Here is a 12,244-nt window from a genome sequence, read left to right on the forward strand (position 1 = left end):
AATGACTCAGCACAGGATGTTTACGAGATAGTACTGAGGAAATGACTCAGCACAGGATGTTTACGAGATAGCGGCGCTCCACATCTCCCCCTTTTTTGTCTAATAAAACCAACTGGACACCCAGTATGAGAGGACGGGAACATTGGCCGAATCCTCTTACTCAGAGATGTAAGAACTATGTCCGCAAGCAACAACTAGGCTTGAGTGGGACCCGAAGTTGCTCCGACCTGTCCCTCTGCCATTTTTTCGAGGAGGGGAAGACTAGGGCAGGAAACCCCCACTAGACGGCATATTCCCCAGGTGGGACGGGGGGACCACCTGTGCGATGCATTGCTCTACAATCCTCTAGGGCTGCTGAAGCTCACCCGCTAAAGCGCGGGCAGCCAGCGACCAGTGGTGCAAATCGATTTTGTTTAAGCGCCGCCAACCATACCTGTGCAGATTGCCCCTGCTCCAAGGCAGCAAGCGCCTGGGATATCATGATTTTGTCTCTATTATTTTTCTTATATAATTTGCAAATTAACCATAAGCTAGATACCGATCCGAAGCAAAGGAGAATTCCAAACAAACCCACCCCCACCCATTCCTTAAAATAAGAAACAGCAGAAGAAATCCATGACGAAAAGCCTTCGGTCAAGGAGAGGTCAAGTCTGGTGGAATTGATTTAGACGATGGCCAATCTAAGTTTCTGGAGGGTTTGATCAAAATCAGACGTCCAATTATATAGCAGCTGTTGGGACAAACTCTTAGAAAGATTAGCGGCATATGTGAAATTATAGCATCATGTTTTTTGCCTTGTTCAACCCTTCCTCCGACACGATTTTTTCATTGGACAGGGTTAGGCCCAAATGTTGCATAATGTCTCTCCCCCAAAGGTTTACTGGGAGCGGGAGCACATAAGGTTCGAATTTACCCTTTTGTCCCTCAGGAGCCTTCCAGGTCAAACTCATTGAGCTTATGGCAGGGCATGAATGATATCCCAGACCTTGTAGAGAGTGGGACGATTTTGTAGTGGGCCAAGCTTTTGGCCACCAGTGCGTGGATATAATGCTTTTGTCTGCCCCGGTATCAAGAATACCTTCAAACCTTTTTCCATTTACTTCGAGGCAGAGTTTGGGCCTTTCATTCAGGGATACAACAAGGTAGGCTGAATCAGTTCCTGACGACCCCATCGTTTTGGGACTGGGGCCTGGGGAGCCCTCCCAGAGGGTGTCGGGGAGGAGCAGCAATTGAGCTATCCTATCTCCTGCACTGATGGAAAACACGCCCCTGGGGCTGGAACATAAGACCTGTATTTCGGGGGAGTGTAGATGGTCAACAACCCCAGGATGGACCACTAGGCCCCGTAAGGTGAGTGATCCTCGTCCGAGGATAAGGCCCATGGTCCCAGGGGGCAAAGGTGACATTGGCTCTATAGGTACTGGTTGGATACTCATTTGGGGCATTAGTAGGAGGTCGGAGGCGGCACGCAGGTCCACCCTTGTGGGTCTTCCTGGGTCGCTTCTTCCGCCATCCCGGATGTTCTGACAAACCGGTTCCCATATCTTTGAGGGCCCTGGGACCGTGGGCCCAGTGACCCGTTTTTTGACACATTGGGAGCAGGAACATTTAATGGAGGCAAAAGCCTTCCCTGTATATCTCGCACTGAGCGACATTGATCTGCTCTGTGGTACCCTTTACCACACCTCGTGCAGAGGGTCAAGACCCCCCCTTTCTTGTCTGGGGCTTTGCAATCTCTTTTGAAATGTCCAGGCTTACCACAATTAAAACAGGTCCGTTCACCGGTCTTCTTTTGTGGAGGATGCTTTTGTGCTAACATGATGGCGGCCACGAGGCCAGTATTGCTAAGTGGACCTCCAAGCTCTCTACACACTCTTAGCCATTCTTGCAACCCTTTTGATTTTCTAGGAGCAATGGCATTCCTGCATTCCTGGGTGGCTTGTTCAAAAATCAGTTGCTCAATAAAGGGTCCTATCCCCTCTGGGTCCCCAAAGATTTTTCCTGCCGCCTCCACCATGCGTGCGACGAAGTCGGCAAAGGGCTCCTGGGGCCCTTGAACAATTTTTGTAAGCTGATTGGTGGTTTCTCCCTTGTGATTAAGTGACTTCCAGGCCCGTATGGCTGTGCTGGAAATCTGGGCGTACGCCCCCCAATGGTAATTAATTTGATCTGCGGCCCACGGGCCTTGGCCTGTTAAAAGGTCAAATGTCCAATCCCGCTGCTCTTGCGTAAGGGCTATTGCGTTGGCCCTGGCCTGGGACTGGGCTGCCTCATGCCACAAGGCTTTCCATTCTATGTATTGTCCCATGGTAGGCAAGGCGGCCTTAACCACCATTTGCCAATCACTAGGTGTCATGGCAGTTTGTGCCATTCTTTCAAGAATCATAATAGTAAAATTAGCATTGGGACCATATTTTCTTACTGATTCTGCAAGATCTTTTATCTGACTATAGTCTACAGGAGCGTAGATTCTCCCCCCTTCCTGTTCATAAACAGGAAACGCTAAGTGTAGCTTGCGGAGGATCCTTTGGGGAAAAAAGGAAGTTGTGGATGACCGGGCCTCATAAGGTGGGGGAGCGGAGGGAATGGCGGCAGCCAACAATCTCCTATCCTTAGAGAAGACACCGGACGCGGGCTTACTTGACTCAGGTCGCCCGCCTTCATCTGGGTGATACCTTTCTCCTTTATATCTAACTGCTTCTTCTTCTAACTCGCCCTCTTCCTCCGAGGTCAGCTTACTATCCTCGGTTTCAGAAGAATCCGAGGTATCTCTTAGGTGGAGGGCAGCCAGTTCTCGGGTCGGATATAACCCGGGCCTGCTGCTCCCCTTCTCTCCCTTTCTATTTCTCCCGGGAGGTCCTTTTTCACTTCCCTTTTTTGCCTTTTTTACGGTTTTTGTGCGCACACCCATCCTCTCACTACGCTCGGATTCTGACATACCTTCCTGCATAGCTTCTAAAACCTTTTGCCCTTTCTTTCGGGCTAGGAACCATACAACCAAAGCCACGAAGACGATAATTAAAGCCTCGGGCAATCCCTCCCACGGCCCAGTTAGTTGAAGGGAGTGCGAAAGGGTCAGGTAAAATTCAGGCATACCTTTCCGAGACGTAGTTCCTGCAGTTCTGGACCCTCCCCGTCACCGAGGGATCTCCGACGGTGCTCACGATGTTCTTTGTTTTCCCGGGTTTTCGGCACCAGATGTGTGTGTTCTCTAATTCGCCCGCGAATAAGGACACCACACACAATAGGGTTCTTCTGCAGCAAGCTTTATGCGTCTTGAGAGGGAGAGCATAAGCTTCACAACCGGAGACCCCAGGCAATCCGAGCCCCTCCCTTTTATAAGAAATTCTCCCTGCCTCGGACGTGGCAAGCCATGATTGGCTCAACACTGATTGCCCCATCCCTGAGGCGGAGCTGCCCGGGGCGGGGATTTCCAGCACAGGATGTTTACGAGTTGTTATTGAGGAAATGACTCAGCACAGGATGTTTACGAGATAGTACTGAGGAAATGACTCAGCACAGGATGTTTACGAGATAGTACTGAGGAAATGACGAAATGACTCAGCACAGGATGTTTACGAGATAGCGGCGCTCCACAGGAGGTGTGAACAGGGTTACAAATACTCTTTGTCCACTGCCAGAGAATTGTGGATAACTTACCTCAAACTTTTGTGTCATTTTCAGAAGCAGTGTGTGGCTATCCCAGTGTGCCCTCAAATTACCACGTAGCTGAAGATGACATTGAACTTCTGATTCTCCTGCCTCTCTCTCTCCAATGCTGAGATTATAGGTGTATAGCACCATGCTTAATTTATATGGTGCTGTGGGTTGACTCAGGCCTTCATGCATGCTAGGCAAGTTCTCAACCTACTGAGATGCAGTTCCTGCCCTTTACCTCAGACTTGGTATAATTCATTGGAGAGAAAGATTGACAGGACTCTGTAATGTCAGCTGGCAAATGAACTTCTGCTTTGCTGTTTCTTCTTCTGTCCCCACATCAGCATCTCACATTAGTCAGGCCTTTATTCCCAAGACTCCTTGCAGGCCCCCTTAGTCTGGTACTGTGTCTTTTGTAGTGCCTAAGGACAGTTACACTGAAAGCATGGTATAGAGTCAAGAAGAGGAGTAACAACTTGCTCTCCATACAGCTAAGTGGAACCTCACAAAGTTGTTCACCTTTTATGAGAAGTTTCCCTCATGCCAGACTCAGGGCTGCTGAGCAGCGAGCTGGAGCCTCTCTGAAGTGGAGGACCCACAAGAAGCTGCTTCAGAAGTACACCTGTCTGTTTAGCCTACAGTTCACTGTGCATTCATGATGGCATCCTAGTAAACTTTTTAAAGCTTTTTTATTTTTAGTTTTAAAGCTGCAGCTAGTGGGGATGTAGCATTAAGGTCCTGGACGAGCATGCATAAGGTCATAGGCTGTCCATCTCTTATAGCAGGGTAAACCAACCAACCAACCATGTTTCTATGTTACAATGTGAGCAGAAGTATCTTCACTTCATAAAAGGGGAATGAGGATTCCTTCATTCAAAATTCAGAATAAGTGTTAGCTTCAAAGATTTAGAAAATAGAAAAATATTAATGGTATTTTATTTTCAGCTTTAAAAAAAAGGAAGCACATAATATTACCTACCACCCAACAAGCTTATCACAGATAGCAATGGAAATCTGAGGAATCAGAGGTTATGCCCTAGGTATAATCTTAAAAATGACAATAATGAGTCCTTGTCACTTTTGTGCTTGTTTGATCTATCTATCTATCTATCTATCTATCTATCTATCTATCTATCTATCATCTATCATGTGTGTGTGTGTATGTGTGAGGGCATACATGTACCATGACACATACATAGTAGTCAGAGGACAGCTCATGGATGCTGTTCAGAGTCCCTTATCATTGATTTCTGTCCCAAATGAATATTTTTCTTGTATTATAAAACACATTACATGAGTTATAAATTAAGTATATTTTCATGCATCTTGTATATATACATTTGAAATCCTGCCTTACTATACCAAATTGAAGAAAAGAGAAACAGGCTTTTACTTAGTTCATTATCTGAAATTCATTTAAGTTCTATTGTATTTCTGCATATGTACAGGCCTTAAATTTTCAGTTCTAAAGCCTAGAAAACACCTTCCTTTTGTATCCAAAAGTTAACAATATCATGTAGCATGGTGCCCAAGAGAATGTAGATGGGAAAGGACACAGCCAGCATTCTGTCTCGGCACTACACAGCTGTACAGATTCCCACTGTAGTAGTCTGGATTTTAGGTGAATGGAGAATTATAAAGTCGATAAGTAAGGCAGGATGGTGAGCATGAATTACAATGGACAGTGTATACCTGGTTTAAAGAATTTTCTGTTAAGCTGTTAAGGCTTCCTCTCTAATTTCCAGTACAGGTAACTACTGGTCGATTTCATTTAAAATTAAAGTTCTGTGTAGTGGTGTGATGGGAATCTGAAGGAGAGAGGGTTTGGAACATTGGAAATGCTACCTGTCAGCTGGCTGGGTCCTTTTGCTCTGCCTGATGGATGGCACTCTCTAATATTAACACCATTGTGTAGAGTTCTGGGACTTTTACCTCCACACTTGCAACTGTTACAGCTCTTGCATAGGATAGGAAATGGAGGCCCCTCAGTGAAGAACATTGTCCTGAGCTTAGAGCTTAGACACTCAGTCTCTAGCCCTAGATGTACCAGTCCCCAGATTCTTCTGTAGTGTATCTGAACATGGATCTCTACATTTCTACTTTAGAAGCGGCACGGTTCTGGTGACGTCACTGACATGTGGTATGTTCTGCGAAATGTTTGTTGAATTTGTAGGAATCGTTACTGTTCTGCCAGCTGAAGAGATAAGTAGCTGAGGAACATGTCACTTAAGATGAGGTGGCAGAGGCCGGGTGTGGTGGCACACACCTTTAATCCCAGCACTTGGGAGGCAGAGGCAGGCGGATTTCTGAGTTTGAGGCCAGCCTGGTCTACAAAGTGAGTTCCAGGACAGCCAGGGCTATACAGAGAAACCCTGTCTCAAAAAACAAACAAACAAACAAACAAACAAACAAACAAGATGAGGTGGCAGGGAAATGATAACCACAAGTCATTTGGATGTGACTATGAAATTGAATTAGGTTGTCATAGGATATTTTATGTACCTGAGTGACATTAACATTAAGTAACAGAGACCCTTCCAGAAGGGTGTGAGCTCAGGGTTTGAAAGATAGTGAACACTTCTCATTTAGCAGTAGCTTGCTATTGGTTTGGTGGGGAGTAATTGTTGAACACATATCTTAGGGTAATGGTTGTCCTTCTCCTTTTCTTCCTTTCAGAATGTCTTACCTGTCCAAAGAGCAGCTGCACGAACTCTATGCATTTTTCTACGATATAATCGTAAACAAGAGCAGAGGCACGAAGTCATTCAAAAATTAATTGAACGTAAGCAATAATTTTGGAAAAAGTCACTAAAATAATTGACCTGACTTATATCTTTAATGCATGGTATGCAATTTTTGATGATAAATTAGGCTGGTAATGGCAAAAAATGTGGTATGTGCTTTTATTAAAATTTTGTAGGTTAATTTGTATTTGTCTTGGAAATCTCTTTGTCAAAATTTCATAGATGAAATAGTATTTAACCAGAGCCTTCTTTTGTGAATTCCAACACTGGAGGAAGTAAAATACATAAATTAAGTTGAAAGGCTAATTTCTACCTTGATGAAATAGCATTTGGAACCAAAGCATGAATAGAATATTTTTAAATCCAATAATTTATTATACAATGCTATTCTTAGTATTAATTGAATGAACAAAATGTAGGCTTATAATTTTTTATTGAATGGTGTTAACAGTACATATTAATGTGAATCTAGTGAGCTGTAATAGTTTGGAAACTAGGTCAACACATACAAATTCATTGTGATTTGTTAAGGGCTAAAATCTTGGCCAAAACCTTTAAAGTGTTAACTCTGGTAGCAATTATATCCATTTGTCTGGTGAGTTTATTAGTCATTGACTTCTTGGCTTTGACTACAATTATGCTTAAATAGTTTTCAATAAAACTGTTATCCAGACTTCCTAACTACTAGGATTTACCATTTCAATCAAGAAGTACCACATTTCAGGGGGAAAAAAGTATTTTATAAAATTCTATTTAAGAAAAATTATGCTCAGTGTGTTTTGATTTTTTATTCCATGGTCTATTTTAGTTCTGATTTCATTTTGCATGAGAAGGGACTTTCATTTAGAGTAAGTTTCATTTTTAAAGATTTTTTGGTTTTAAGTATTAAGAACATTGCCTCCGCACACTTATGTAAAAGGGAGAAGATTATGCTTTAAGTACTGACCTACAGTACTATCAGTACTTGTGCTTACATGACTGCTCTATTTCAGACACCTTACAGAAACAAAAAGAGAGTAATTCGTTTAATTTTAAAAGACTTGGAGAGTTGGTAGCCTGCATTTGAGTTAGTTTAAGTGTATGCATCCCATCATCTTGCTTCCAGGTTTAAAAATGACGTGTGTACAGGGTCCTCAGCATGCAGGCAGTGGTCACACATGGTGACTTTGTCATTCAGTCATCACAGGTCGTCTGTCAGTGGTTATTGGCATTTATTCAGTAGAGTAATACCTTTTCCTAGTTTTTAACTTGTAAATATTGTAGTCTACAAATCTAGAGCACATACTGACTGTTTTTCTCCTATCTATTATATTTGTTAAATAGATTGCAGACAGAATGAAACTTTGCATACCTTTTTAGTGTTTCAATTTGTAATATATAATTTCATGTAGGAAATACTAGATTATAGTTATTTTTGTTGTTTGTAGAGTTGGGCCAAGGAAAAAGTTATTGGAATAGACTTCGCTTTTTGGATACCTGTGAATTTATCATAGAGATATTTTCCAGATCATTTTTCTGCAAATATTTCTTTCTACCTGTTATTGAACTAACCCATGACCCAGTGGCAAATGTGAGGTATGTATCACTCTGCAAGGTTTGAAAATGTTGGATATTTCTTATGTCCATTATGGTAAACATTTGCAAACCCCTTTTCATCTGTGTTGTGGCAGGGTTCCATTCTCTTTAGAGCTGAGTAATCAATGTGTTTGTATACCATGTTTTCTTTACCTAGTTGTCTGTTGATGGATTTCTCAGTTGGCTTCATAACTTGGTTAGTAAATAGTTTGGAATACAATGTTATTCTCTTAACTGATATCTGAGGTCTTTTGTCTTACTGGGCTGAGCAAGTACAAATCAAAGCCAGCCGGCCAGCCTGGCTGAGTAAATATTATCTGTTTGATAAGAGCCCTAACAAGCATTGCTTATCAAAAGCACTAGTCCCTAATGTCAAGAACTTTGTAATCTTGTGGGCCCATGAGTCAATGTTTTCTAGATATGCCTTGGGTAATAAAGAGTGATTTATGCTTTGTGTGCTTCTCAAGTGAATGTTTTAACATTTAGTTTACTGAGTTTGGACACTTAAAGGCTGGGGAAATCCTATTGCTATTCAGAGGAACCTGTTCTTCAGTGGCCAGAAGTGAACTAAGTTTTCTGGGGAGGACTTGAGAGTTCTCAGTTATAGTGTCCTCTGTATCTGCTGAGCAGTGAGTGAGTTGGAGGCCATTGGTACTTAATGTTGAGAATCCCAGAGACCTTCTTCACCTCTTCAGATGCACAGACTCAAAGGCTATTGTGCAGGAAAAGCTCTCAACTGAAGGTCTGCAGACAGCATCCTGGCAACCCTTGGAATGGTATTTAGCTGCCTCAAGATTTGCAAAAGAAATACAGAGCATTAACCTGGAGAGTAAATGCTGAGCGAATGACTCCAGCAGCTGTAAGACATCCCTTTCCAGAACTAGCCTAAAAAGAGACAGGGTTGGTATTTAACAAAGCAGATCACCTCACTGGCAGCCTTCCTTCTCTGGGATGGTGTTCTTCACTCCGGGATCTCCCAGATTTTGCCTCCAGAGGCCTCTTTGTTTCTTCTTTACCCAGCTGATCTGGACAGTGTTTCTCACTGCCCTTATTATGCTAAGTATCTCTCCATCCTCATGCCTAAACTAGCATCTCCATGCAGCCTTCACTTACTCTCTTGCAAGGACATGCACCTGCACAGCAGGCTTACTGAGACAGCTGCAGATTTATAATTCCCATTGAATTTCTAATGGCATCCCAGACTTAATCTGTCTAGCTGCTTTGTCTGTATCTCTTCCTTTTGCAGACCTCTGCATGTCAGGAATCAGCCAGTTCATCTTCCCCCTGCTCAAGCCAAATCCTAAATTTACCCTTTTCTCTTCACCATCCCAACTGCAGTCCCTGAGACCACTCTGTGGCTCACAGAAGACATGCAGAGTGCAGGCTTCACTGGGCACCTTGGCTGCTGCTTCTGGCTCAAAGTGCTGTCAGTTCTTGCTTTTGGGGGTTTCTCCATTGTTTCTCTTACTTCCTTGGCCACTTATGGTCTAATGTTAAAACAGTATCTGATAACTAGGAAAGTTAACTTGGATCACTTTACTCCTCTGCTCATACCTTCCAATGCATTCATTGCATGTGAAATTGACACCTGTCCATAACAGTGCCTCACAGGGCCCTTGTCACCACTCAAGTCTCCTAAGCTTATCTTTGCTCTACTCTGCCTCAAGGCTAGTTTGCTAATTCAGAGTATCACTGGGCAAGGCTTCCATGATGGCCACAATGCTTTTTCAGACACTTGAGTGGCTTGCTCCCTGATTTCCTAGGTCTTTCCTTAAATATCACCTGTTCAATAGAAACATCACTGCCTTCCAGACCGACTCACCACTTCCTGGCAGACATTTTCTTTGTCCATGCATTCTGTCTTCCATGGCCCATATTGGAGTGCAAATCCCGAGGAACTAGAGGAACAGAGGATTCTGTTGGTTTGATTCCATTTTGTGTCTTGTTATGCAGACTAACGAATGCCTTATAAACAGTAGGCACTGCACGCATACTTGCTACATGGGCAGATGAGCGCTGAAGTTTCTGAAAGCTTGTCCCGTTTCAGTTGCACACCCCTGTTACTCTCGGTTATTATACTCGCTCTCACTACAGAATGAAACTTTGCTACCTGCTGCCCAAGGTGAAGTCTGCGCTGAAGATTCCGGCAGACATGCATCTCCTCCAGCAATTAGAAATGTGTGTGAGAAAGCTCCTGTGTCAAGAAAAAGATAAAGACGTCCTGGCTATTGTGAAGAAAGTAAGTGTGTCTCCTGCTGAGTCAACGTGTCTCTCAGTATGGCCCTGTTAACCTCAGCTTCCCCACCTCAGCTTGATAGGTTAGCAAGCTTCACTAGTGCAGAAAGAATGAATAAACAGCAGGATGTCTGTCTGCTGCTGCTCCATGGGAAAGGACGGGCTTTTCTAAAGGGCAATCAGTTTTTGTTACTTGCAGCAGGAGTTCCCTGTGGGGAGCTGAGCACCTTCAAGGTGTTTGTGAACTTGGCTTAAGTGATCAGCAATACCTCATTCCCTAGGCTTTATTTATAAGTGATCACAATCAGGTAAAATTAGAGAAGTCATACTATCTAAAAGAGTTGGGAAGGACCCGGAAGAGTGGATTCAGGTCTGTTTGACGTTGAAGGGGCTAGATCTAGAAACACTGGCTGCTTGAGCACAAGCGGATGAAGAGCAGAGCCCCCACCCTAGATAGCTGGCATCACCCAGCACATCCCTCTCCAAACGCCCTGATTTTAAGCCATTTGATTTCGCTCTAGCATGTGAGCCGTTTATGTGGATTGTCTAGAAATGTTGGAAAACTAAGATAGTAAAAAATTTGGGTTTGTGAGGTCAAACTAAAAATATTTCAGCTTTCAAAAGCTACACTTACTATGTAACTGATACTGTTATAAGATCAATAAAAAGATGTGAATGGGTGGGGCTTTGAAACACGCTTTTGAGTGTTTATTGGTAGTCAAAGATTAGTTTATTAATATCATAGTGTAAACTCTTCTCTTTGAACTCTATGGGAAAGGATGGGCTTTTTACAAACGATTGGTTGGTTGCATTTTCTTCCTGTTGAGTCATCTGTAATTTCTGAAACCTTTCCTTATAGACGGTATTAGAGTTGGACAGAATGGAGATGTCTATGGATATGGTAAGCACACCCTATAAAGAGACATTTACATCAGCAAGAGCTTGGCACTAATGGCTGACAGTGTCATTTTAAATTTTACACAGTTCCAGAAAAAAAATTATGAGAAAGATTTGTTGGATCAAGAGAAAGAAAGAGAAGAACTGCTGTTTTTGGAAATGGTATGTTGTTTCCCACAGACACAAGCCTTTCTAGTTAGCATTAGCTGAGCTTTGTTAGTAAACCTAAAACTAATTTATTTCAGTTTTATGTTGTTCCATATTTCCTAAAAGGCTGAAGAAAAAAGCCTTGATTTTCTGAAGTTTTATCTTTTATAAATTAGAAGAAAAATTACAGTTGAGAGTGTTTAGCAAAATGAGTTTCTTAAGTGAAACTAATGTGTGAGTAACCACATATATTCAGTCCTAGTTGAGACATTTCCTCCTGTCCCTGGCAATCCATCCTTAGCATCCATTCATACTCAGTATCCATCCTCAGTATCTATCCTCAGCATCCATTCATATTCAGTATCCATCCTCAGCATCCATTCATACTCAGTATCCATCCTCAGCATCCATTTATCCTCAGCATCCATCCGCTAAAAAGACAATCCTTTTTTTACTTATGTGTTATGTATGTGAGAAAGGAGTTGGATTCCCTGGAGCTTGTTGCAGGTGGTTGTGAGTCATGCAGCACGAGACCTCTGGAAGAGCATTACTTGTTCTTAGCCACTGAGCCATCTCTCTAGTTCCCTAAAAATATATTTCAAAGGTTTGCCTGATAGTTAAAAGGATGTTAGAGCAAATACCGAGGTGGACAGTGGATGCCCGTTTAAAGGACTAAAGCTCGTCCAGGCTAGTTGAGCTCTTCTCTGCAGTGTTCCACATAATCATAAGCGGATGGTCAGTTTGCCTGGCAGCATCTTCTGTGTGAAAATGCCATTTTCTTTAGTTTACAGTTTTAAGTGGTTTTCTACATATCAAACTTCAGTAAGATATTTTAAATATGTTTGGTAGACTTCTCTTTCCTCTCAGACTTTTTAAAGAAAAATATGTTGTCATTTGCCAAATAGGATTGAAATAAGCATGGTTAAATAACTATAGTTAGACAAAGGCTCTGCTGATGAGAAACACTCAACACCTTGTGGGAAAGAAAT

At 42.7% G+C, this 12,244-nt stretch overlaps 1 protein-coding gene across 4 annotated transcripts in view; it reads left to right on the forward strand.

The window, feature by feature from the left end:
- Ppp4r4 (protein phosphatase 4 regulatory subunit 4) overlaps nt 1-12,244 on the forward strand; it is an 84,402-nt gene that overhangs the window by 60,831 nt on the left and 11,327 nt on the right. For all 4 annotated transcript variants that reach the window (XR_003838410.2, XM_021179275.3, XM_029484571.2 and 1 more), the window contains 5 exons: nt 6,334-6,439; nt 7,829-7,976; nt 10,071-10,215; nt 11,071-11,112; nt 11,196-11,270. Coding sequence is in view for 3 of the 4 variants with exons in the window: in XM_021179275.3 (XP_021034934.1) it covers nt 6,334-6,439; nt 7,829-7,976; nt 10,071-10,215; nt 11,071-11,112; nt 11,196-11,270 (516 nt within the window). In the remaining variant the exon portion in view is untranslated. The remainder of the gene's footprint in view (nt 1-6,333; nt 6,440-7,828; nt 7,977-10,070; nt 10,216-11,070; nt 11,113-11,195; nt 11,271-12,244) is intronic.

Source organism: Mus caroli, unplaced genomic scaffold (assembly GCF_978045245.1).
Source record: "Mus caroli unplaced genomic scaffold, Mus_caroli_1 scaffold_14, whole genome shotgun sequence".
In the NCBI taxonomy this organism is placed as follows: domain Eukaryota; kingdom Metazoa; phylum Chordata; class Mammalia; order Rodentia; family Muridae; genus Mus; species Mus caroli.